At 30.7% G+C, this 26,337-nt stretch overlaps 1 protein-coding gene across 5 annotated transcripts in view; it reads right to left on the bottom strand.

Moving 5' to 3' along the window:
• Positions 1-3,056: 3,056 nt before the first annotated feature.
• Positions 3,057-26,337, bottom strand: part of LOC143222824 (serine/threonine-protein kinase D3-like) — a 69,907-nt gene continuing 46,626 nt past the window's right edge. For all 5 annotated transcript variants that reach the window (XM_076449900.1, XM_076449901.1, XM_076449902.1 and 2 more), the window contains 8 exons: positions 24,730-24,893; positions 23,923-24,027; positions 23,639-23,737; positions 22,891-22,975; positions 18,439-18,514; positions 17,852-17,958; positions 17,394-17,479; positions 3,057-12,048 (listed from right to left, as the gene is read on the bottom strand). In XM_076449900.1, coding sequence (XP_076306015.1) covers positions 11,845-12,048; positions 17,394-17,479; positions 17,852-17,958; positions 18,439-18,514; positions 22,891-22,975; positions 23,639-23,737; positions 23,923-24,027; positions 24,730-24,893 — 926 coding nt within the window. In that variant the 3' untranslated portion in view covers positions 3,057-11,844. The remainder of the gene's footprint in view (positions 12,049-17,393; positions 17,480-17,851; positions 17,959-18,438; positions 18,515-22,890; positions 22,976-23,638; positions 23,738-23,922; positions 24,028-24,729; positions 24,894-26,337) is intronic.

Genomic DNA, 26,337 nt, shown 5'->3' with positions numbered 1-26,337 from the left:
AAAACCCCAAATACAAGCCAAGGTATATGCAGTTCATCGAATTTTTTCTAAGAACAGTAACCATCCCACGCACTTCATGAAGATAGTGACAACGTCGAAGTACAGTGCTGACTGTATGTTACGTGACGGCTGTTATTATCATATATTTCATTTCAGAGCCGAACGCTCACATCGACGACCACTCAATACTGGTTCAAACAAAGCACCCAGATATCACAAACAACCAACGGAAATCTTCCAACATGAAACTACCAAAATACCGCCGAGTCCAGATCTAATTAGAAGAAACATGAAGACAGATTCAGACAACTCGACTCAGAAGACGACAACTCCCACTGTTAGTAACACGCCAAGTTCCAGTAGTTCAAGAAAGAAAAAGGACAGTTCATGCCAGACTTCAATCCCAGTTCCACAGAATTCAACAACCAGCCAGACTCAAACCATTACCAAGATAACCATCGACGTGACAGTACAAACTGAAAAACAAACTATCTCCACGCAGAAAACTCAAACCAAAACCTCGAGAAGAAACAAAGCATCACAGACCAGCGAAGAACAACTCACCGAAGAACAGCCAATAGTTCCAGCACCGAGATCACGTTTTTCACTTGCACCAATGGGCTTCAAGTGTGAAAACAAGTTCATGACGAAGTTATCACCTGATCTACAAGACTGCAGCTAACAGTTTCCACGTATACCACCAACATAGTTCATCAGTTTTTTTTTCCCCCAGCTACTTCCGGGCATGGTCTGGGTAGATTTTTCGGCGCCCAGGCCGTGAAAGTGGGTTTTCTCGGGGTACTCCCGTTTCCCCCCACAGCTAAAATCTCTGGCATCGGATCTGTAGGTCCCAACCACATTCTGAAAATGGCCGTTTAATTAGTCTTAGTTCAACCAGCCATAGTATAATAAATTTTAAATCCATTCGCCAGCCGCCAGTGTACTCCGTCCTCGGGCCAAGGTCTGGCCCACTCCGCTTCACTTATGCTGATCTCGTCCAGTTCTCCCGTCTTGTCTCTTCCTCACAAATACCCAACTCCACCTTAAAAATATTAGAACAAAAATAAACGGAAAACCTATGGATATTCTAACAATTTATCACGAGAGGGGACGAAGAGGAACCACAACGTTCCTGAACACCCCAGTTGGAGAGAGAATTCTCCTGATTTCTCTCTCTCTAAACTAAACCCCTGCCACGTTAGTTTGAGAGTTTTTACATTATCCTGTCGTCATAGTCGAGGCACTGATCATCTCTCGAGCGTTGGTGTACTTCGCGAGTGGTTTCTACCCAGAACCAAAGACGTCAGTGGCAACTACAGCTAGTCTCTATCAGGAATATAAGAGCTTGATATGTTCCTAATGTTACTCTAATTATGGCCAGACAGGTCGTTCCCTTCATACTCAAGTGAATGACGCCACAGAACCTAAACTGGTTCCTGAAGCATTTCAAGCAGGTAAATACCTGATCCTGAGTTGAGATGATCTGGTTCTTTATGCAACTAGTCACTTGGTCAAGGAAGATAAAGACAACTGGAAAACCATTATCTACCAACAATGGCACTGATTCGATCCTGTGGAGAATTATGAAGTCTACTGAACCAAGTTTAGGGTTAAGAAATAAAAGGAATGGTGACTGATTACACTCATTTTGTTGCATTTAAAAAAAGACCTTTCTATAGTCAATTTGAGTGTGTTGATTTCAAATCTGAAGTCGGTTTTTGTCTGCAAGCTAGATTTTTATGCAATTTGACATTTTTATTTATTTTTTAATGTTTCGTTATTATAGGAAATTATAGGAATAGCTTATCAATTTGTTTGTGTATTTTATTCAGGTAGGAATTTGCGTTTGTACACTTCATCTGGACAATCTCGTTTAATGCTCCAGCAGTAGTCAGCCATCATACTTTTGTCCCAGCGCCCTTGGTAGCGTTCTTCCATGACCTTTAGGTCTTGGTGGAATCGTTCTCCTTGTTCGTCACTCACAGCCCCCAGGTTGTCAGGGAACTTATCAAGGTGGCTGTTCAAAAAATGGACGTGAAAATGCTTATACATGGTTTACGCAAGTTCACATTTGTACAATTTCATTAACCTCAAATTGCATACAAACTAGAACTTGTAGAGAAAAACTAATTTCAGATATGAAATCAGCGCCTAAATCTCCTTTACAATCAGTTAAAATATCCAATGCAACTCAAAGTTACTGAAAAAGTGTTCCCCAGTGTTATATACCCAACTCCTCCAACTGTGATTACGCTGTAAATAATGTTCTCTGTAAAACACTATGTTCCTTCATTTATTTGTGTATATTTTCATTTAAATTAATATTGAGATTTACCCATTTAGCTAGAGTCTAAAGGTGATAAAACTGACTTGTTAGTTTTCTTAACACAGCTTGGCTATAATGAATTCACCTTTTTTTTTTTACTAATAAAATAGTTTTTGTTTCAGTAAGATTTTCATCAAGGGGAAGTACACACTATGTTGGGATGTAAAGCAGTGTGGAATGTTTCTTAAAAACAGCTGTGTCCAATCTCATTAATTCACTCGTATAACTTAATCTATTGTTCCTGTTGGCTGTTAGAGATGCCTGAAAATGACACAAAGCTGCGTATTTCAAGATACAATTACAAAATTTTTTTCGAGTTGTTTATTATATAGGGATAAAGAAATTGATTATAAAGTAAGATACTTCAAAAAAGGTTAATGCTAATCTTTGGAAGTATTTCAAGATAAAACATGTTAACCATTATTTTAGGCAAGATATCTTAGAATACACGGCTTTTACTTTTTCATAAACAAATACAGTTTAGGATGGAATAAGTTCATTCGCCGTAAATGAAGGTAATCCAAGACGAAAGGTACATTTAAAAGTGGAATGAATTCCTTATTTAAAATGTAAAACATTTCAAAAGAGAATGATTTTTAGTTTAATAAGGCATTTGAAAAACAAACCGTACTTGTTTGCTGCCAAATTAGATCTGAAAAGGCTAGTTCTTATTTCTAAGAGTAATGTAATTCAAATTTGTTTAAATAAACAAGGTCCACACAAAAAATAATAAAGGTTGCTTTATGGCTTTATTAATAGTGGTCTTAAACGTTTTTCAAAACTACCTAATAAGAATAAATATTACAAAGTTTACAAAAGAAACAATTATCCTTGCCCAAATGTAGAAACCTCAAAACGTACACTGACTAAACACCAATCATTAAGGCTAGACAATCCAAGAAAAATGTTTCATGGTTAAAACAAAACCAAACCCTGTGTAAAATCAAAGTTTAGAGATTTTGTATACCTTTATCATAATTAGCTCCCATATGATATGGGGGTAAAAAAGTTTTTATTGTAAGGTTCAAACCTACCATGAGAGAAAGTAAAGACAAAATTCAACAGTTAATGAAAAAGTTACACTTTTATAAAATTTGAAAAATCTTAATAGTGTTTAGAAAAATATTAAAAACTTTTATTAGACGCACCAGTTTCAAGAGTGGATTTTAATATTTTCTGGTACGAGACAATATTTTTACTCTTAAAAACAGTGCCCGATTTTACCCCTCACCTTATACACAGGTTCATATTTACAGTTTTAATAATAATTTTCCACTTAATAGCATGGTTAACCAAAATTTAAGTGTTCCTTTTACTTTTTAAGTAAGTACATTGACAATAACAATGTGTTCCAATAACATATATGTAATTGTATCATTTGCCTTGATTCTTCATAACTTAGAAGTTAGTTATTTCACATGCTAGTTACAATTAATCAAGACATTTATTTTGAATGTATTGATCTCATCTGTCACACTCAAGTATTGCTAATATTATATTAAAAAAGTTTCTGTAAAACACTAATTTGGTACACGATTTTACAGTAGATAACTATATCTTATGTTATTTAATACATGTTTGTGATTTAAGTTATGGTATACTGCACTGAAGTGCCTGTAGCACTTGGAGACCATAAAAACCACACTTGTTGATTACACCGAGTGCAGGTTAGCACAACTTAAAAATAACTTCTAAGAATTTATTTATGAGAATAACATTTTAGAGTTTTTTTTTTGACAACAGAGATCATCCTATACACTGAACCTCAAAGAAGTGCACTTAATTTACTCACAGAATTCATGGCTATCTTGTACATCAGGAAATATGGTAAGATTCACAAAATTAATAACCGCATTTGGGTATAGCTACCAATAAAAGATGACATGTCATGTGATCATAGACTCTGAGCATAATGGTTACTTAATTTATGGTTTTGTATACATCACTTCACATCCACCACCAATTAAATGTTATTATATTACATGTATCAGAAAAATACTATATAATGTGCACGTCATGTTTTTTTGAAAATCATCCATACAACATTATACTGTTTGCAACTTATTTACAGACTTCTTCAAAGTTATAAAGTCACTTTTAGGATATCATTTTTTAATACAATTCTGTTATTGGCATACAAGAATAGATGTAATGTGAATAAAACCATAATCCGAGTACCAAGCTCAGCTCAAAATAATATTTTTATCTTATAAATCAAAACACCATGTTTAGCTTATTTATAACACCATACAAAGCTGTTGGGTATTGTTACTGTTTAGCTTATTCACCATACTATACAGTGCTGATAAATGGAAATGTTACATACAAATACAACATTTCTGATCAACTTACTCGTACATTTATGCATTGCAATGTATTAGTAGAAAAAAGTTACAAGCTCAAAACTCATTACAAAAAGTTTAAATCTAAAAATTTCACAGCAGCAGTTATGCTGTAAAATAGAAGAAGTGTATATAGGTTTGGAGAAACATTTAAAAATCATGCTAAAATCAGTCTCATACTCTTTTCTTCTTTACTGTAAAAAATGATAATTAAAAAACAAGCAAATATCAAAGTAGAATTGTAAACCTCACAACTATTTTACAAAAAGATAGTCCAGTATACAAGTAGAAAATATACCATAAAAAATATGTTTGTTGTGTTTTACACCTGCTTATAAAAAATACTTTCAAATTTTAAGACTTTAAAAAAATCTACATTACTTTCACTATACTTTGGATTACAGAAATGCCCTCAGTTTTTATTTTACCAATGATTAACTTTTATTGGTTACTTTTGCTTTGTATTTCTCGAGTTATCACTGTTCTATGACTATCAGTAATATACAATAAGCTTTAATTTATGCAAATCATAAGTAAAACAAAGACTTGCAAAAAAAGTACATTCACAAAAGTAGAACATAACCCCTACAACTTTGTGGACTCTATGATAAACAATTATCGAGAAACCTTGTAAGTTAACATGTATCATTTCTAAAAATTCTTTTTTCTCAATGCTTTAAAGTTTATTATTCTTCTAATTACACTAAAACAAGTTCTATAACTCTTCAAAGCAACAACTCCCACAAACACTAGGAGCTCTGTAAATATTTTTTAAACAGATTGGGACCAAACAGAATTCAAGTCCACATCCATGCATATAAAGGTTCACTAGGATAAAAAGATTGTATCTTCAAGGATTAGATATTTGAAAGCTAAGATTATTTATAACACTCATCTTAGAACTAAGAAACATGGGATCAACTTCTGCTCAGTCTCATTTCTTAAGTGATACAAAAATATCTAAAAGGAAAGAGTTTGCTACCATCAATAATTTTTAATACAAATAGAACACTGAAAGTTGTGATGATTACTCTTAGCACTAAATCATCTACCACCAATCCTACCAGTAAAAGAACTTTGGTTACTAATGAAAATAAATACATTTCCCAGAATTGTAACACCGTTTGATATTGTCAACAAAAAACACCAGATGATTGACTATGTATGTGATTGGATAATAATAAAATTACAAAAAGATTCTGCTAACAAATATACACCAAGTTTATTAAAAAACTGGCAAATTAAAAACCAAATACCACAAAAAAATCATGTTGCTACTTCCAAAAATATCTATACTAAGCTTGTTACAATTTTCTAACTGTTCAAAAATTACAATTTCATAACAAATTACCTAAACAAAATATACAGTACAGTGAGACATTATATTTAAAAAAAAAATGGTTTGATAAAATAAGCTGTCTTGTAAAGACAAGTGTAACTGTCACATAAAACATATGTTAGTTCTAATCAAGATAAATCACTTTTACTACTCCATACAACTTATCTACCAGATCTGACTTGATATACTCCTCTTCAAGTCTATAGTAATGACTTTTTTAAATCACGTGATCATTTACCATAAACTGTAAAATGCCAAACAAACTGCTGATAAACAGATTCACCAGACATATAAAATAATCTCTTGTTCTTTTTTAACCCTTTTATTTTGACCATACTTTTCAAACTCATTTCCGTACAAGTCACCAAGCTTTACTGAGTGACATTCCAAATTTATTCAATTTTACTATCAAAGAATTATAATAAAATTAGTATTTTCATGTATAATTCAAAGTTCTGTATTATACAAGTTTAAATTTCTTTATATAAAAATACTTAAATCTTCAGTTTAGTTGCCAAGTTATGCACATTCTATCACAGATCTTAAAGTTTTGCCTCTATTACTTAAATATCTCAGATGCACTGTGCTTATATATATGGACTGAATCTACTAGTGTAGCCATGTTTATGCATTCTTAATTTATATTTCATCAGGTTAACCAGAGATCAGATAAAATTAATTACTACTTCACAGTAGTCAAACCCACCTTTTCATCTAAACATGTTGTTTCAAGCACCATGTACTTATTTCATTGACTTGTTTGTAACTAATTGACATTTCTAATTTTAAGCTGCATTCTCCCAAGTATTAATATAATACTGGTGTGCAATATTCATTACCAAGTACATCAAACAACCAAAGCATTGTTTGTTGATTGTCTTTGCTAGCACTTAACATTTTCTCTCACCTAGATATATACTAGTTAGATAAACAATTAGTATTTAGATTTTGCTTCTGTATTTTAATTAGTTATGCATAACTTAAGTTCTAAGGATTCATACTTTAAAAGTTTAATATTAATAATCTTTTAACATAACTCAAACTTTGTTCTAATTTGTGAAGGTTAAAATTACTATGCAAGTGTAAAAAAGATTTCTCTGACAGGCTTGTACATCTCTGCCAAAGATACTGTAACATTTCTCCAAGAGCATCCATTAACATTGTAAAGGACAGGCAAGGAAAATAAAATGTTAAAAACAAAAGTGAAAAGGTAAATACCTGACATTATGAATACAACCAAAAGATATTTGAAAATTATTTGATGATGATTTAAATGTTTTGTACATATTTCATAATTTTAAACATTTCACTGCACTTTACAGTTATGATGATAGCTAAAGTTAGCAATATGATGGATAAAATGAAAATATATAGATTTAACTTTAAAAAAAAACTTTTGATATCCTTTTAGAAGGTGCTACAGGATATTCAAAGGAAATTTGAAAACTGTAAGATATAAGAAAAGTATTTTTATACTTAACATGAAAATCACCTTGCACTTGAACTACTCAGAGTGAGTGCAAATAACTACACTAAATAATGAATTTTTTAGTAGGAAAAATTAAAATATTTTATTTTTCTGAAACTACACACTTTTGGGAAAGTTACTCTCAAGTTTCAAACAAATCCATTCACTAGATTTATTTCTGAAATACAATTTGTGAGAGTTAGTTAACCCACTTCCATGGTAAGTAGGTTGATGTGAAAGGGTTAATGACAAATGATCAAATACCACCAATTCTCATATCACAAATACAAAAATCAATGTCTTGTTTTTCTTAATGATAAATGGTGATTTGTAATATCTCAAAGTAATTGTTGAGAAACGTTTATCACAGGCATACAAAACAATGTATTGTATGTTACATCTGATGAAATTATATTTTCAAAGCTGAAGAAATTAAACAATCATTTTAAGTTCTTATAAGTTCCAATGGAAGTTTACATTATTATCATAACATTATTAATTCATTCAATTTTTTTCAGCTACCTACTATTAAATACACAAATATAGTGTGAAACATCAAAAATATATTTTGTTACAAGCAAAACATAACATTGGTAGTCTTAAGAGAAAAAAAACAAACATTTATTCTATTAAGCCTTTATTGCAAGACTTGAATAACAAGTTATTTACCAATACTGTAAAAGACTAATGTAGTTTTAGGTACATAAACTATTATTATGAGTTGTCATTAAATCTCTAAGGTCGTAGCACTATGCATACATACACCAAATTTGATCATTGTAGGTAAAAAATACCATGAGTTGTAAATCAACTTGCAGACTATACTTGTCAAACAATATCTTACTCAGTCAAAGTGAGTAAAAAACACCTGGAAAAGTAACATTGACTTCAAATAAAATTATATCAACTAGTGAATGACAATGTAGATTATGAAATGCCAACAAAATAAAACTACCTGATTATAAGCAAATAGCATTATTTCAATCTAAGCATGTGCTTGTATATACAGTAAATTATTTCAATAAAAAAGAAAATGATAAAATATTACCAATATAAGTTTGTTTTTATAGCAAAGTCACATTGGGATATCCGGTGTGTCCACTGAGGGGAACCGAAACCCTTGTTTTCCCAATATGAATGTGTAAACGTACCACTGTCACACCAGGGAACAATATCAATATAAACCATTAACCTTACACTACACAAAAGCAAAGGTTATTTCAAATAACAGATATTATCCCATGAAAAATAAAAATTGTAAATTATTCCTTCAGAGACAAATACAATATTTTCAAAACTTGTATAATGTTGATAACTCAAACAATGATAAGTACAACTTTAATAATGCTTTTTAATGCAAAGTTATACTTTTCATCAAATAAGAATTTCAAGAATTTAACCTAAATACACTGTAAATAAGCTATAAACCTAAAATGAAAAACATATAACATTGTAACATAAAAATGAAATCTCAATAGGCACAGCTGTATTGCATCCAGCAGAACACTAAAATGATCATTAAATGAACAAGAATTTATGAATGTTTTTATTATGCACAAAGCTACACAAAAAGCTCTGCTCACGACAGGTATCAAAACCTGGTTTCTAGTAGCACAAGTCCATTGTACCACTGGAGGACATTTTAAATATAAAACTTAGAACTGAAATTCCTTTAATTAACAAAAAGAGCTATCATATTTCATGTATTAGTATTCTAAAGAACTAATTATTACCTACATGTCAGTTGATAGAAAAATATCAAATAAGCTATATAAAAATAAATTATGAAATTCAATATTTAAGTTAAGGGCTTACTCAAAAACTATTTTTTAGGGATACACACAAAATGCAATAGATATGTTTTATTGAAAAAATACTTTTCAATCTTAGTTTTTGCAAGTGGGTAACCAAAACAAGCTGAATACTCCTCGGTATACACCTCACAAAAAGGTTTAAAAATTACACTTTTCCACTTTAAAGCTTTCAACAACAACAACAACTAATCTACCAAAGAAAACATTTCACAGAAAACAAAGCTCTGATGAAGAGCCATTAACTGTAAAATAGATGACACCTGGTCACACTATTAATGAGGACTAAACAGAACAAAATTCATTTTTTAAAGCTTTATCACGAAACATTAGGAAAAAACTGGAAAACAGAAATCAGACAATTTATTGCATACACATTCAGAATAAATGAAGTTGTCATATTACTGATCAATCTTGTCTACAAACATTCAAATGTATGTAAACCTGAACTGTAAACAAAGTGATATTAAGTAGATATGTTATTGTTTGAGGTACCACAGAAAATGCCTATCATTGCTTCATGTCACTTCGAGGTCACTGATGTTACAAGAAAACTTTTGGATATTTCTTTAACCTAATTTATTTTATGATGATGTTATATTTCTGCACAAAATATTCTTGATAAATGAATGTGACATACCTAAATATATACATGATATATATAATATTTAAATGAAACTACAGTAAAGAATAGAAATTTATTTCCCCCAGTATTTATGACACACAATTCAGGATAAAAAATATCAAATATTTATCAGAACAAATATCATTTCCAATTCCAGCTAGGGAGCACCAATTATAATATATGATAATATGCAAATATTTAAAAATACAACACAAAATCATTTGCATTAATTAACTTTGACAACTATTTTCTAAAGCATGGAAGATGCCAAGTTGTCAAGGGTAAATCACAGAAAATGTTACCATGGCTTCAAAGAGCATGTTAAATGTGGTTCACAAGAAAGAGTTGCAGAAAAAGTAAAAACATATTCTGAGTAAAATATACACTTAGAACTAAAATATGTAACAGAAATTGCATAAAGTGAGCTGGGTCTTCCCACATTCCTCTTAACTTATGTGTTTTCACACAAAAACTAGAAACATGTAAAAATAGTGTTTCAGATTTAACCTTTGTGTGTAACAAGTGATTTTTTTTATCACAAATTTTAGGCTATCTTTTGGCATTAAAAGTGAAAGTTTTGAAATCATTCTTAAAACAAAATAAAAAATAGAATTACAAAAGTAAAGAAAGATGTTAGAGATTTTATAAAAATGGAAAGCCATAATACAGTATTATATTAAAACATTTTTTTGTGTCCAGGAATACAAAACCAAAATATAAAAAAATTAAAGTATATTATGAATATAAATTACTCTGGAAACTAGCCCACATAAAATAAGAACAAAATGTTACATCTCAATATACAGGTTTCATTTCATAAGAAGTAACAAAAACACTGCAAAACTTTTACTATCCTTTAACCCTCTTATTATGGGTACGTCAAAGTGTGAATGTCATTTTTTTCTAATTAAGTTAAAAATTTAATTAAGTCATTTTATCATTCTAAGTGATTAAACTTAACATCAAAACAATTTACAAATCAAACTGTAATACAAGTTGAAATTTTATATAAGGAAATACTTAAAAACAAAATCTTCAATCTCCCCTAGTGTGAGTATTGTAGCATTTGTTCCCTAGGGATTTCCTCTTCTCTAAGTTACCACCCTTCTGAGAATAACTTAACACAAATGACTTATTATAATACAGATATTTTTAAGGTAAAGCATAATTTTTATAGCCTTCAATCTTATTTGTTTATGGAATCATTAATTAGAAAATAAAACCAACTTGTTCTGCCCACCTGTTATATCCTATGTTTCACAAATTGCCAGTAGTTCTCTCATCTTTTATACTTATTTATAACCAACAGAAAGCCAAATGTTTAATTTATCAAATGACATTGTTTTCTGTACACTATTATCTGTTTCATTTTCAGTGTAAAAGTTTCTTTGTGTTCAAATCAACAAGTTAAGCTAAATTTTTAATGTATAGAGTAAAGGTAAAGAAAATAATAAATAAAATATACAGTTTTAAGGGAAAAAAAATGATACTTATTTAGGAAGTTTAAGAAATCACACAAATGGAACTTGAGAATTTTCAGATAAATATTTTTAATTTTAATATGAAACAACTCAAACATTCCCCATATATCCACGGACAAATTTTCAGTAAGAATACTTAAAGATACATATACCCTGTTAAAAGTTATTATGAAAACTGCAATGATTAATTTGTAGTTACAATCTTGGTCACAATGACTGAGCCCATAGCAAGAGGGTTAATTCAAACATGAACAAAAACTTTACAAATTTTATATATTTAACTTGTGTGCAAAGGTAACAAATAAAACTTCTATTCCTCATTAACTGCCTAAAGATATACTTAGATTTCATGTGCTAAAACTGATGCAAATATTATGTTTAAAACTTACAAAGATTATTAAAGTCAAGTTTAAACCTTATAATGTGAAAGATAACCACAAAACTTTAGAAACTTATTCTGTAACCTTCAAAAGTTCGGTGAGCAGCAACTCTGAGGATGATTCAGAATTATAATTCTTGGTTGTTAAGGCACGAGGTGGAGGGAGGTTCCGTTCTAAGCGATATGCTTCCCAGCGAGCATCATCTGATTCGTGAGTTAAGTATCTGACTCCAACATGAGATTCCAATTCCCGTAGATCACACCACAGCTGATAATCCTGTATTATGAATTATAATTTAAGACTAAATTAGACTGAAAAATTAACTCAATAGCTCATATTAATACTTGATTATAATATTAAGGAATAGTTTCATTTAAGCATAATAGTTACTATATAAACAAACTTAATATAACTAGCCCCATAACACTGTGTATTAAAAAATAGTTGGGTATTAGATATATACACTCACTACATATAAAACATTTACACTGTTACCAGAATGAAATTTATTATATTTTTAGTCTTTTTTTTTAATACTTTACAGTTAATTTTTACAGGTTCATTGTTTTTGTATATCAAGGTAAGTATGTAGGACAATTGTACTTTATTATATTTTCTATCAACTATAACAATACTACTATAAAACAAGATTTAATAGGCTCAACTATAACAAAATCTTAATTTTTAATACTACTTCAATCTCAGATTATCTTAATCTAGATGTAATGTTTTGTTTTTAAAATTATGGCAAATAGAAAAGTTAACCTCAAATGCAAATTATGCTACTTGTGTATGCATGAAAACTTGTTGTCAATTTGATAAATAGAAGAATGCTGCTTGGGTGTAGGAATCTGAAAACGAATTTGTTTCTTTTATATTATTATTAAAGAACAGATTACCCCTTTAAACTGCCTATTAAACTTTACCTTTAGTGAAAAGGACTGTGTTTATTTTGAAATTGTGCACAAAACTATACAAGGGCTATTGGCACTAACCATTCCTAATTTAGCAGTGTAAGACTACAGGGAAGGCAGCTAGTCATCACCACCAACTGCCAACTCTTGAGCTACTCTTTTACCAATGAATAATGGGATTGACTGTCACTGTATAACTACTCCATGACCCTCAGATTACGAGTTGAGTACCTTAAACATCTGCTCATGCTGGGCCATGGTGAAACAGGAAAAAATGTGTAATATCATAAACTTTAAGACCTATAAACACCAGTCACATAAATTTTAGTTCAGTCATGTAGAACATCTAAGTTGAAGAAGAAATGAGACTTTACACAAATATTATCTAGACCTTCATTGCTATTTAATAATTCATGAATGTTATCGACTCTAATACCCTTTCATTAAACCAATATTACTTCTTTTTTTCCCTAATATCTTATGTTGCTTTTTTTACATTTTCAACTAGGGCCAACATTTCAATCCTTTACTTTCTTATGCATCTCTTACGTTATGTTAAACAATATTCTAAACGGTATCCCAACATTTCGCAGTTGCAATTTCACACCTGACTCTTGGCAGCCAACAATCTGACAGCCAAGCTCTTTGGCAGCGGAAAATTTCTCACCCAGGAAAATTGGCAGCGAATGATTACCCAGCCGAGTATTTACATCAATATTACAATTTAAGAAAAAAAAAGACTCGCATATCATACAGCCATGTAGCCACATTTATTCACAGTCAAAATCGTACAGCCATGCTGCCACATCTGTTCACAGTTTAAAGCAGTAGTCTTAAGCGTGTCTGCTGTATCATGCACTTGAGATTATCTGCACGTGGTAGACTTGCTGCAACAGCTGGTGCTACTGTAGTGGTGTTGTTAGCCAAAATGGTAATAGGTGGCTCTGCTGTAGCACCTTCCTGCGTTTTAATTGTAGATACAACTTCCAGGACGGATTTTCTCTGTCCATCGGGTGTGTGGCTGTGCTCCTTGAGGCAAGCTCAAACTGTATCGTCTCGGACATGAATCCGCACTGGCCAGTGCAAAGTTCTGTAATTTTCACACATTTAGAAAGTTACCTGATTGTCCTTCTTGCTAAACATATCCATTGTTGCATGCCTTCTGCTTTCCTCTGTTTGATGTTATGTAAGTTACTGAGTTATTCATGATGTTACTAATTGACTGTTTGAAACTGTTTTAAAATAAATCAATGAAAGTTTAACGAGAAAACTATGTTTTGAAGTTCTAACAGTAAATGCAGACATTTTATATGTTTTCTTTTCCAGGTTTAATAGTGGCATCAATTTTCAAATGGATGTTAATTTATTGTTAACATTAGTAACATCATGAACAACACCATAACTTAACTATGTATTGCCTGGCTGGGTAATCATCCCCTGCCAATTTTCCTGGGTGCAAAATTGTCTGCTGCCAACAAGCTCGGCTGTTAAATTGTTGGTTGCCAAGAGTCAGTTGCGAAATTGCAGCTGTGAAAAGTCGTAGAACCATTATAAACTGTTATTTTGTCTGTCCACTATAAATATTTCCACATTCAGTTATAAATTTCACCATTTTGCATTAACTGTAGTTAATCTTTAGTGTTATCTAAAATTTGTTTTATCTTATTTATCAGGTTAAATATACGATAAAATATATGTTGATTTTTAAACACTTTAAATAAACTCGGTCAAACCTGCTGTTTATTCCACAAGTGACAACTCATTTAAGTCCATTTGTTTTCTACATTCCTTGAAACTTCTGTGAAGATGTAAAATACTTTTTTTTTGTTTCAACATGACAATTCTTGGTGTAGTAGCAAAAAATCAGAGAAAGGTTTCCTATAATTAGATATTTCTAAGTTCCCTTGTTCATTCCTTTTTACCAATACATCTAGAAAAAGCAAACTATTATTTTTCTCAATTTCACAAGTGAATTGTATTGAAGGTTCTATGCTATTCAAATAGTGTGTAAACTCTGTTAATGACATATTGCCATATCTCCACACCATGAATGTGTCAATCTACATATCTAAATACCAGGTTTATGTACAGCTTTTGTTTCAAATGGATCCAAATATGTGTAAGATAAAACTGGTGACAAGTGAGGATCCCATTGCAAGCAAACCTTCATATTGTTTATAAAAATTAACCTGAAAAATTAAATTCTTTACTTGCATTTTTTTAGGTTAATTATTACCGTTTATTTATTAACAATGTATTTTTGAAACACTTAATTACATCTTTTATTGAAAACTTCTAACTAACAACATTAACAAATCTTCCTTATTGAACTTTACATTTTGAATATTTGATATGATGATGTGCCAATAGTCAACTGGTCTAAAACTTATTAATTCTGTGTGTGTTTTTGGAATAAAAAATCTGAGTAATAAACTTAGCTGGAATTAATCTATTTTTTCTGTATCTGTTAGTTTTTAACAACTGTTTTTACTAATTCATGATATTTACTTAGAGTCAAAATCATGTTCAATAAGAACTCTCAATTAATGTCTCACATACTTTTAACATAGTCACATTTATTAAGTATTGCAAGTTGCCTTCCTTTATTTGCCTTGCAAATAATATATATTGTTTTCTCTCAAAAGGGTTAAAATTCCCTACAAATATATGACATTCAGTTCCAATTAAGTTTTGAGATTTCTCATCACTTTATCCAAATTTGTTTCTATATCTGTTATCCATTCTTCTTTTCCAATGCTTGACAATTATTAGACAAATCCAAAACATTTATTTAATACCTCCAGCTGATTATTATTAAGAATTACATCTAACTTTTATCTTAGGATCCTCCAAAAACTTCTTATAATTCGTAGGTAAATTATCCAGTTTTATCAGTTTTTCATCTTTCATTTCATTTATCAATTTCTTATATTTATCAATACCTCTCTCTGTCTGGTTCCAAATAAACCTTTCTTATACAATCCAAGGTTTTCATCAATTTATTTTTTTTCTGAAGAACTGTAATGCAATACATGTTTTCTGGTTTTATGCACATAGTGCTCCTCTTGATGTATTTTAACCCTTTTGGCGCAGTTGGCGACCACAGTCAACTTGAAGGCTCAGCGCGGTAGGCAACCTTCCTTTATTCCTGTTATTCTTATGTATTGAATTTAACATGTATAGTATTGGGTACAATCACTGAATATTTCAGGGACTTTTGTTGAGTTATTGCCAAGATATCATGCTTTTAGTACTGATACCGTAATTAGTTGAAGTATCAAACATATATATTCAGCGCCATGCCAAACATTAAAAGTTGTTATTCAGGGCCGAAAGGGTTAATATTGCATTTCACTTGTACAAGTTTTGGAGAAACTTTTGTTTTTTTATATCTCACCAAAAATTTAGTTTACTTTGAATTATGTAATGCAGAAGCTGCTTGTGATCATACATAATGAAGAATTTTTGATAATTATTTTTAGTTACTTTATCTAACCTAATAACTTTCCAATTTTTACATTCCAGTTACTTTTATAACAATGAATAAAGAATGCACATGGGTCTTCTTTTGTTTTGCCATTGATTGTCATTGAAACTTAAGCCTAATTTTTTCATATTACTTATTATACTAGATAATTTTTTTATATAATTAAATAATGCAACTAGTTAATAACACAGAATAATAACATATAAAAAGCAGAACTATAAGTGAAACAAACAGAAAATAATGTAACATAATACATCTTACAGGTTAAAACTTTGGCTTTCTATTGGTTATAAACAATAGAGAATTAAACACCAGAAAGAACAAGTTGCAGTTTGTGAAATGTGGGCATGGCAAGTGAATCTGATTTTCTACTTTATAACAACATAAGCAAATAAAATTGAAAGGTACAAAAATTATGCTTTGCCTTAGTAATATTCATATTATATAACAAGTAATTTACTTTAAATTTCACACTTCTCAGAGAGGTTGTAAATACTTTAAAAAAATGAGGGAAGACCAAAAGAACAAATGTTAGTTTTAATTAGAGAAGACAGAATGTTTCAAATATTTCCTTAAAGTACTTATATAATGTTAAAACCTGATTTATTAGCTATATTTTGATGCCAAACATCTTAATATATGTTTATAATAAAGTACTTTAATTATATTTTGAATGTAACTGTATAAAGTTGTGATATGTCCACTTTCACCTACCTGATGTAAATAGGTTAAAGGAATTTGAGTCACTTGCATCTTTATTTCAAATTTCCAACTGGTTTTGTAATACTGTTTCCATTATCAATACAAACATGATAGTTCAAGTGAAGAGAATCATTAACTCAATGTACTGGTATTGTTCTTATGCATAATACTTGGACACTTTACAATGTACTGGTATTGTTCTTATGCATAATACTTGGACACTTTACAATGTACTGGTATTGTTCTCATGCATAATACTTGGACACTTTACAATGTACTGGTAAATACACAAAGAAAGAGTTGTTGTTTTCCTCAATTTGTAGTTCATTGGACTATTTAATTTTTGTAACAAAATATTTTATTAATATTAAACCAAATCTCATATAATTCTAAAAACTTGCGAGTGAAACCTCCATCAAATTTCAAGTATTTTGTAGGCCACTTTTTAAAGAGAAAACCATTAAGTTACAAGAATTTCATGGTCTCAATAAACTTCCAGGTCTCAAAAATACTCTTACCTGTAGCCAAGTATGAAAGAGAGATTTGTCCACAGTGTACCTCTTTCGGGTCTTTACTTGAAGTAAGTTGTGGATCAAGTCAATAGCTGAAGTAGAAAGTCAAATTAAAAGGCACAGATAAGCTACAAAATCTCAATAAAACTACATACAATCTAACATAATTATGGTTTACTAATCACTTAAACAACTATTACCCATCAGTTTCTGCTTTATTTCCTTTGAGTAATGAACGGATTATTACCATTACTAATGTATTTTATAATTGTCTTTTTTGTTTCTCTTTACTATGTCAAAATGAAGAAGGAAAACATTTTGAGTTACATTTTACTTGCACTACAATTTTACAATAATAAATAGAGATCTTAAACACTTAAAATAAATATTAAAAATCCAAGCAAATGTAAATGTAAAAATGGCTAACATGACCTTCTGAGACATGTAATGGTATTTGAAAGTACCTTCTGGGGAAATTTCTTTCCAAGGATTAGGTGGATACATGAAAGTAGCATTTTGGATTTGGTCATTTATATCTTCATCTTCATTGAAAGGGAATGTTCCACTTAAGCTGTAAACAGTATAAGAGATTAATAAAACTTATTTTTCACTATGTTAAAAAACACATCTTGATGCCAAATTTAAAAGGAAAAAATAAAAATACTTTTTTTGAATTCTTATAACAAACACTGAATTTCTGTCATACTATAAACACAAAAATGAGATTACTTTCATTTACCTAATTAATTAATTTTAAGTTTTTTGAAGAGAGAAGCATTTGAGAGAGAAGGCTAATAATTCAAATTTTGATCATTTAAAGTGACATTTAAGTTAAGATTTTTTTTTTAAGCTATTACATTGAATTCTTTTTTTTTCATTATTTTACCATTATAACAATGTACTAAAGTGTTTCAATCTGTTTTTATTATCTGGTATGCACCTCCTGTTCTCAATTAGTTCAACATAATGTAAAATCATATGTAATGTGTAAATATACAGAAGCCTTCCAGTGAAATATAGACAAACAGAGACATAACTTTTACTTTCTCACCTGACATAGATGATCACACCTACTGACCACATATCCAGTGACCTGTTGTAACCTTTGTTCCTTACTACTTCAGGTGCTACAGGTTAGATAAATACCATATAATTTATGAAACATTTTATTTTTCACACATAAATAAACATATCCATTTAGATTCCTTTGTGTGTGAGTGATTGCTAGTGTTCTATAAACGTAGTTGTATAAAATTATAATTCACACACATACACACAATGAAATTTAATGGATATCTTTACTAATTTAGATTTCATGTGTGTGTGTGTATGTGCATGCATGAAATATACTTTTATACAACTACATTTATCGGGCTCTAGCAATCATTTAATATATCATATGATCAGTCTATTTTCCAAAGGTAAATCTTACCTATAAAATAAATGGTATACTACTTTCTCCAGAGTCACTACTAACTAATTTGAGGGCCAGGGATAAAACCTACAACAGGGAGTCTAAAAAAGTGAAGTTTTCTAACTCCCCACATTTAACATGGCATCAAAAAAAAATTATCCACTCTGAATTCAACAATAATAAATATAAACTAAATGAGAATCAAACGTCTACAAAAAAAAAAGGTATTACAACACAAAGTGATGCACAGTCTACACCTGGACTTTATTCCATTGATCAAGCCAATGCAAAGAAACAGAGAATAAATTCACAGACATCAATTCTTCATTCTAATGAATACTAGGGAAATATATAAATTGCCCTCCCTAAATTACTAAGGAGAACAAATTGCTTTTGGATACCAAAACTGTAAAGCACAAAAAGCCTGCTTTTACGTATCAAAACTGTAAAACCGCGAAAGCCTGCTTTTACGTATCAAAACTGTAAAACCGCGAAAGCCTGCTTTTACGTGTCAAAACTGTAAACCGCGAAAGCCTGCTTTACGTGTCAAAACTGTAAACCGCAAAGCCTGCTTTTACGTATCAAAACTGTAAAACCGCGAAAGCCTGCTTTTACGTATCAAAACTGTAAAACCGCGAAAGCCTGTTTTTCCATATCAAGACTGTAAAACCGCAAAAGCCTGCTTTACGTATCAAAACTGTAAAACCGCGAAAGCCTGCTCTTCCATATCAAAACTCTAAAATCAAGAAAGCCTGCTCTTACATATCAAAACCGTAAAACACAAAAAGCCTGCTTTTACGCGGTCAAACCAGAAACACACAAAGCCTGCTTTACGCGACCAAAACCAGAAAACACAAAAGCCTGCTTTACGCGCAAACCAGAAAACAAAAGCCTGCTTTTTGGTCAAACTGTAAAACACAAAAGCCTGCTTTACGTTGTCAAACTGTAAAACACAAAAAGCCTGCTTTTACGTATCAAAACTGTAAAACACAAAAAGCCTGCTTTTACGTGTCAAAACTGTAAAACACAAAAAGCCTGCTTTACTGCGTATCAAAACTGTAAAACACAAAAAGCCTGCTTTTACGTATCAAAACTGTAAAACAGCAAAAGCCTGCTTTATGTGATCAAACTGTAAAACACAAAAGCCTGCTTTGCGTGATCAAAACTATAAAACCAAAAAAGCCTGCTTTATCATCAAAACTGTAAACCACGAAAAGCCTGCTTTTACGATCAAAACTGTAAAACCAGCTTAAAGCCTGCTTTGCGTGATCAAACTGTAAAACAGCGAAAGCCTGCTTTTACGTATCAAAACTGTAAAACAGCGAAAGCCTGCTTTTACGTATCAAAACTGTAAAACAGCAAAAGCCTGCTTTTACGTATCAAAACTATAAAACCACGAAAGCCTGCTTTTCCAAATCAAAACTCTAAAACCACGAAAGCCTACTTTTCCATATCAAAACTCTAAAATCAAGAAAGCCTGCTCTTACATATCAAAACTGTAAATAACAGAAAGCCTGCTCTTACATATCAAAACTGTAAATAACAGAAAGCCTGCTCTTATGCACCAAAACTGTAAATAACAGAAAGCCTGCTCTTATGCACCAAAACTGTAAAACACAGAAAGCCTGCTCTTATGCACCAAAACTGTAAAACACAAAAAGCCTGCTCTTACATACCAAAAGCATAAAATGCAAAAAGTCTGCTCTTACATATCAAAACTGTAAAATCAAGAAAGCCTACTCTTATGTATCAAAACTGTAAAATCAAGAAAGCCTACTCTTATGTATCAAAACTGTAAAACACAAAAAGCCTACTCTTATGTATCAAAACTGTAAAACACAAAAAGCCTGCTCTTACATATCAAAACTGTAAAACCAAGAAAGCCTGCTCTTACATATCAAAACTGTAAAACCAAGAAAGTCTGCTCTTACATATCAAAACTGTAAAACCAAAAAAGTCTGCTCTTACATATCAAAACTGTAAAACTTTACTTTTGGAAATGCTACAAACCCTGATGATATTTTCTTTATATGGATGATGACACTGAATTAACTTTTACTTTGTACATTTACTTTTTCTACTAAATTATTATATCTATGTTGATCAACATTCTTATCAAAGACATTTCTATCTCCTTGAAAAATGGTCTTAATCTTCATAGTGATTTGTACATAAACCCAACTATCAAAGCACAATATGAAAATTGTTACTATACCCATATTAAATGTAATATCACCCAAAGACAATCTCTCAACACTAAAATAACTTGTACTAAAGAAAACAATTACACACAGGCTCTAAATTATACTGTAATACAGATTATAGAGAATTTTAAACTGAAAAGGCTTAACACCACTCTTAAAAAAAGACTGCACTTAAAACAGCATGGTGCTAAATAATCAAACACCATTCCCTTTTTGTTATTTGTCTTTAAACTTGTGCATTCTGAAAATGCATTTAGTGATTATTTAAAACTTTTATTGAAAGTCTCAGCATTTTATTCTAAAACAATAAAAACCTTGAAGATGTCCTATTTCATGCTAAAGTTGCATAATTAACTTAATTAGAAAATAGCTGTTATCCCACTAATAAAGCTCGTTAGACCCATATGTTCAGGAAAACTACTAAAGTTTTTAGTCATAAAAATAACTTTAAAATTACTGAAGAAATAACTTGCTTGACACAACATTTTTCTCAGTGTCAAAAATGTAACCATCATTATACTGGAAAAATCTTAACAGCTCTTACAGACCAATTCAATGACTGCAAGTTTTTTATCAATACAAAAAGTACCTTGTTTCCCAAAATAACATACAGTCTGACTAATATTGATATCAAACCTTGGTTTAGAACTAAAGCACATGGTGAACTAAAAGAAGAATAGATTTAATTGTTATTAAATTGACCTTAATCTTGAGTAAGGGATCATTGACAGTTAATAAGTTTGTCAGATAATTTTTTTTTTTACTTTAAAGCATGTTTCCACATGAAAGGTGACCACTTTTACTTCACTTACAGTATTTTTTATCATTACTAATTTTTGCATCATTTTCTCATCATGTTTTCTTGTAAGTTGATTATTTATTATTTCCTTTTTCTTCCCAATTATTTTTTTTATTCTTATTCATTTTCTCCTTTTATCTTATGTTATCCCTTATTTAATTTCTGTAGTTAATATCGATGTATAGAAGACATTAATATTAGAAATAAATGACCTCACACAACACCAAAATGTTGTTTTAATTTAATGACACTTTTGACAATTAAGACATTTTGGTGTTATGAGGTTGTTTATTTCTAGTATTACACTACGTAACACAAATTTTGTTCCTGAATAGTATGTGTTATTTCTTAATTATTTATGTTGTAAAGTACAGAAAGTGGCCATTATTCCCTTCAAACTTTGCTTTTGTAACCTGGATAATGAAATTTAGAAATTAACCTATTTTCTATATAAAAATGGGCAAGTTTGCACATTTTCATTTACATAAGGTCTGAATAAAACAACGTATGAATCAAGAATTACATGTATTTATACTAAAGTTATATAAAAATGTTTAGAAGTGAACAGTTTTTTGAGATTTGCGACTGTAATGTAAATCACTTTCATGTATCAGCCCCCAAATACAGTCTCCCTTTATGTTTTCGTTATACACTCCCAGGTCACAATAGTAAAGTTTGAAGAGAAAAATAGGTCTTTTCCATTTACTTTAGGTATAAACAATTTGGAAATAACACTTTCTATCCAAGAACAACAAAAAGTAAAAATTTTGTTACACTGTGTTATTATGCTTTTCTTGCCAATATTAATTCCCCTTTTGCTTTTGAAATTTCCTGTTCTAAATAATTTCTCTACTTTTCCCTTTCTTTACTAGTTACTTCACACATACAGTGTTCCTGCATTTCTTCATACATTTGAAATCAGTCACTTCTATAATATTCCTTCTGAAACCCAACCACAAAAAGTTCATGTTATTAGAAAGTGCTTTCACTCACATCTATAAAGATAACTTCACCAACTTTTCATGTTTTACACTTCATGCTCAACATAATTCTATTTATTGTTTTTCAACTTGATTATTAACAAACCTAGATATGCAGGAGTTCCAACTAAAGACTTTCGGAATGATTTTTCACCAATAATACGAGCAAAGCCAAAGTCACAAAGCTTCACCTGAAATGAAAAAAAAATGTATAATAATCATAAGTGCATAAGATAACAGAATAAGAGATTTCAAGTAGAATTAGCAAATAATCACTAACACACAAGATGACAAGCAACCCTACTGCAATGTTTCTAATGGTTATTACAGCAAAAAACATTTGTTGCACGTTATGCAATATGTAATTTGAATAGTAATAAATATAAGTAGAATACAAATAATTTAAGATTTTTTATAGGTAGAACTGTTTGATAACTGCTGGTACATAACCTAACAGATTTCAGGTAAAACTGGCTAATAATCACCACGACGTAAAATAAAAGATTTCAGATAGAACTAGCTAATAATCACCAATATTCAAGCTAACAGCTTAAATATTAAAAGTGTTAAATATAAGTAGAATACAAATTGTTTTCCAGCTTATTGATTTGCTAACAAAAGAAATCGGTGTGTGCATTTAATAAAAAAACATGTATGTCAATGTTCAAATCATATTAGAGTAGAAAATATTTTAATTCAAAACAATAAACTTTAAAAATCAAAACCATACACCTGGCCTTCAGTCAACTCTTCTGAAATATAATATCTTGAACAAGAGTGCAGACTTATAAATGGTCAAACAACTGAAAATATTCACAGAAAGTTTAAATTGTAAATGAACATTCATATCTTACTTGTGGAAAATCTGAATCTGATGACAGCAAAACGTTTTCTGGCTTTAGATCACAATGAACAATATTCTTGGAATGTAAATGTTTCAGAGCTGTCAAGATCTGAGAAAAAAGAAAATACATCAAAGTCGAAAACCCCATTTATATTTTTATGATTTTTGCAGGTATAAAAACCTTGTAGAAATATAAAAAGGAAATTGAAAATTTCAATTTTAATGTAACACTTGTTTCAGGTTTAATAGAAATTTAATTTTATCTAATATGATAATTCTTAGAATAAATATTACTTGGTAAATCAGAAATTTTGTGTTGCGTTCTGATAACCTCCTGTGCTCACTGGATAAGATCATTTCCAACATATCACCTTTCAGCTTTTCCATCACAACAAAGATCTGACAGAAAAGAAAGAAAGAAAAGGAAATATAATTTTTAACACCAATTTTTAAATGACAAGTGTTAAGTAATAATTCTTTATTTCTGATACAACCTGAAGCAAATAAAAACAAATAAAGCTAAAATGTATTGAAGTAAACACCAGAGAAATACTATCCTCACTCACTAAGATTCCTGTTTTAAAACTAGTATTATATGTATTGCAGTTAATTTTCTGTTAAAATTTAAATTCAACTTCTAATTTTAGAATAACCTAATATGCAATTAAGATTTCACTAGCATTTCATGATCATTTATTTTATTATTAAAGAGAAAACTCATTTCAATAATTTAAAAACCTGTTCATTTTAATATTCATAATCAATCTGTTACATGAACAACAGTTTTTTTTTCTTTTCTTGTTGACAACACATACTTCTGAACCTAAAACAACTAATTTCACTGTTAACCTTGACATGCACAAAGATGCTGTAAGCCTCAGCTAATAACTTCACATCCATTATGAATTACTGAATTACTATTAAATTTTACTTTTTTAATAATTTATGTAAGCATGCACGTTTACTCTTCTCAAAATACTAAAAATTATTGAGAGTCTCTCCTAAAATACTGTAAAAATATTTGATATACAGACAATTTATTTTCTACTAGCATAATAATTATCACTTTTAGTAACCAAATCCACTCCTTATAGAACGTACAGTTTCATGCGTTTCAAACATCTTCTCCAGATTGACCACTCCAGGGTGATGAATATCCTGAAGAATGGTCACTTCATTCTTCAAGTAAGCTTCCTGTTTGGCAGGCAACCTGGTTTTATCAATAACTTTAACAGCCACTGCCCGAGCACTTGTACGATGGACACCTGTACAATTGTGAGAAGTAGAAAGTGAAAATATAACTCCAAAGTAATAAGTACTACTGATGCTATATGGTGAAAAACCTATATAGCAAGATTAGTAATATGAGGAATATTTATTTAATTATTACTTGAAAAGCAACCTGTTATATATATACTAGGGTGCATCAAAAAACAAAAAGTTGTGACACTCAGTCGCTCGCTTATAATTTGATTCCATTCAGTGAAAAAAATATGCTAGCGTAAAAATCAATCCAATACATTAATATTTAGGGGTTGCGCAATGTGGACAAAATACCAACATGCTTCCGGAACCAAACGAAAAGTTGGCATTAGTGAAAGGCTAGCTTCGGCTTTAGACAGAACCCAGATCAGTGACCGAAAAGTTGCGCAAATTTTGCTTCCTTTTGCAGCTCATACTGGACATAATATTGAGGATCTTGCCATTAGCCCAAGTTCCATAAGGAGGAAACGAATTACTAACCGTACTCTTCTAGCAGCTGAATTGAAGGAAAGTTTTTTTTCAAACGTTCCTTTGACATTACATTGGGATGGTAAGCTGATGCCTGACTTGGTTGGCAGAGAGAAGATCGAACGTTTGGCAATTTTAGTTTCAGGTAAAGGTGTAGAGAAGATTCTTTCAGTGCCCAAAATTGATAGTGGGGATGCAAATTCAGTAGCTTCTGAGATCGGATCAGTTTTAGTAGAATGGAATGTAAAAGACAGAATTAAATCGCTTTGCTTTGACACCACGGTGACCAATACAGGATCCAAATCTGGCGTCTGTCTGAGGATTGAAATGTCACTTGAACATGAGCTCTATCACCTTGCCTGTAGACATCACATTTTGGAGATTCTTCTGAGCGCGCTGTATTCTCTACTCTCATGATAGAGACATCAAAAAGTCTCTACCATCTGGATATTTTTATCATTACCACCGAAAGAGTGGAGCGCCTCCGAAGAGTACAAACAAGGAAAGGACAGAGTAAAGAAACTTTTTGTGACAAATGACGCAGCTGAAAGAGGGGTAGCTTTAATTCAACAGTTTACGGCAAAGGGCCGCACCAAGAACGAAGATCAGCATATGATTCAGGTGGCAGAAGAACATCGGCAAACATAATGCGAAGGGGGCAGGCAAGATAAAACTTCAATGAAATAAATTTTTCTTTCAAGTTTTTATGTTTTTGCTAATTGTATAATCAATAAATATTAAATAATTTCTTTAAATAATTTAATTACCATTAACAATGTAATGTAGGGTAAATTTAAGGAAAATAGTGAACTTTGCGAGGGATGCGCGACCCCTAAATACTTCGCTATTGAAATGAAACTTTGTCTATGTTCTTTTCTCATGCAGTGGCACAACTGAACAAAAAAACGGGGAGATTTTAATTTTTATCCTTTATTCGCTGACGCACCATAATATATACAAAGCACAAAAATCTGTGTA

This window comes from Tachypleus tridentatus, chromosome 8, assembly GCF_004210375.1.
Source record: "Tachypleus tridentatus isolate NWPU-2018 chromosome 8, ASM421037v1, whole genome shotgun sequence".
Classification (NCBI taxonomy): Eukaryota; Metazoa; Arthropoda; class Merostomata; order Xiphosura; family Limulidae; genus Tachypleus; species Tachypleus tridentatus.
Note: the sequence above shows the minus strand (reverse complement) of the source record. Positions and strands in the feature narration are given on the sequence as shown.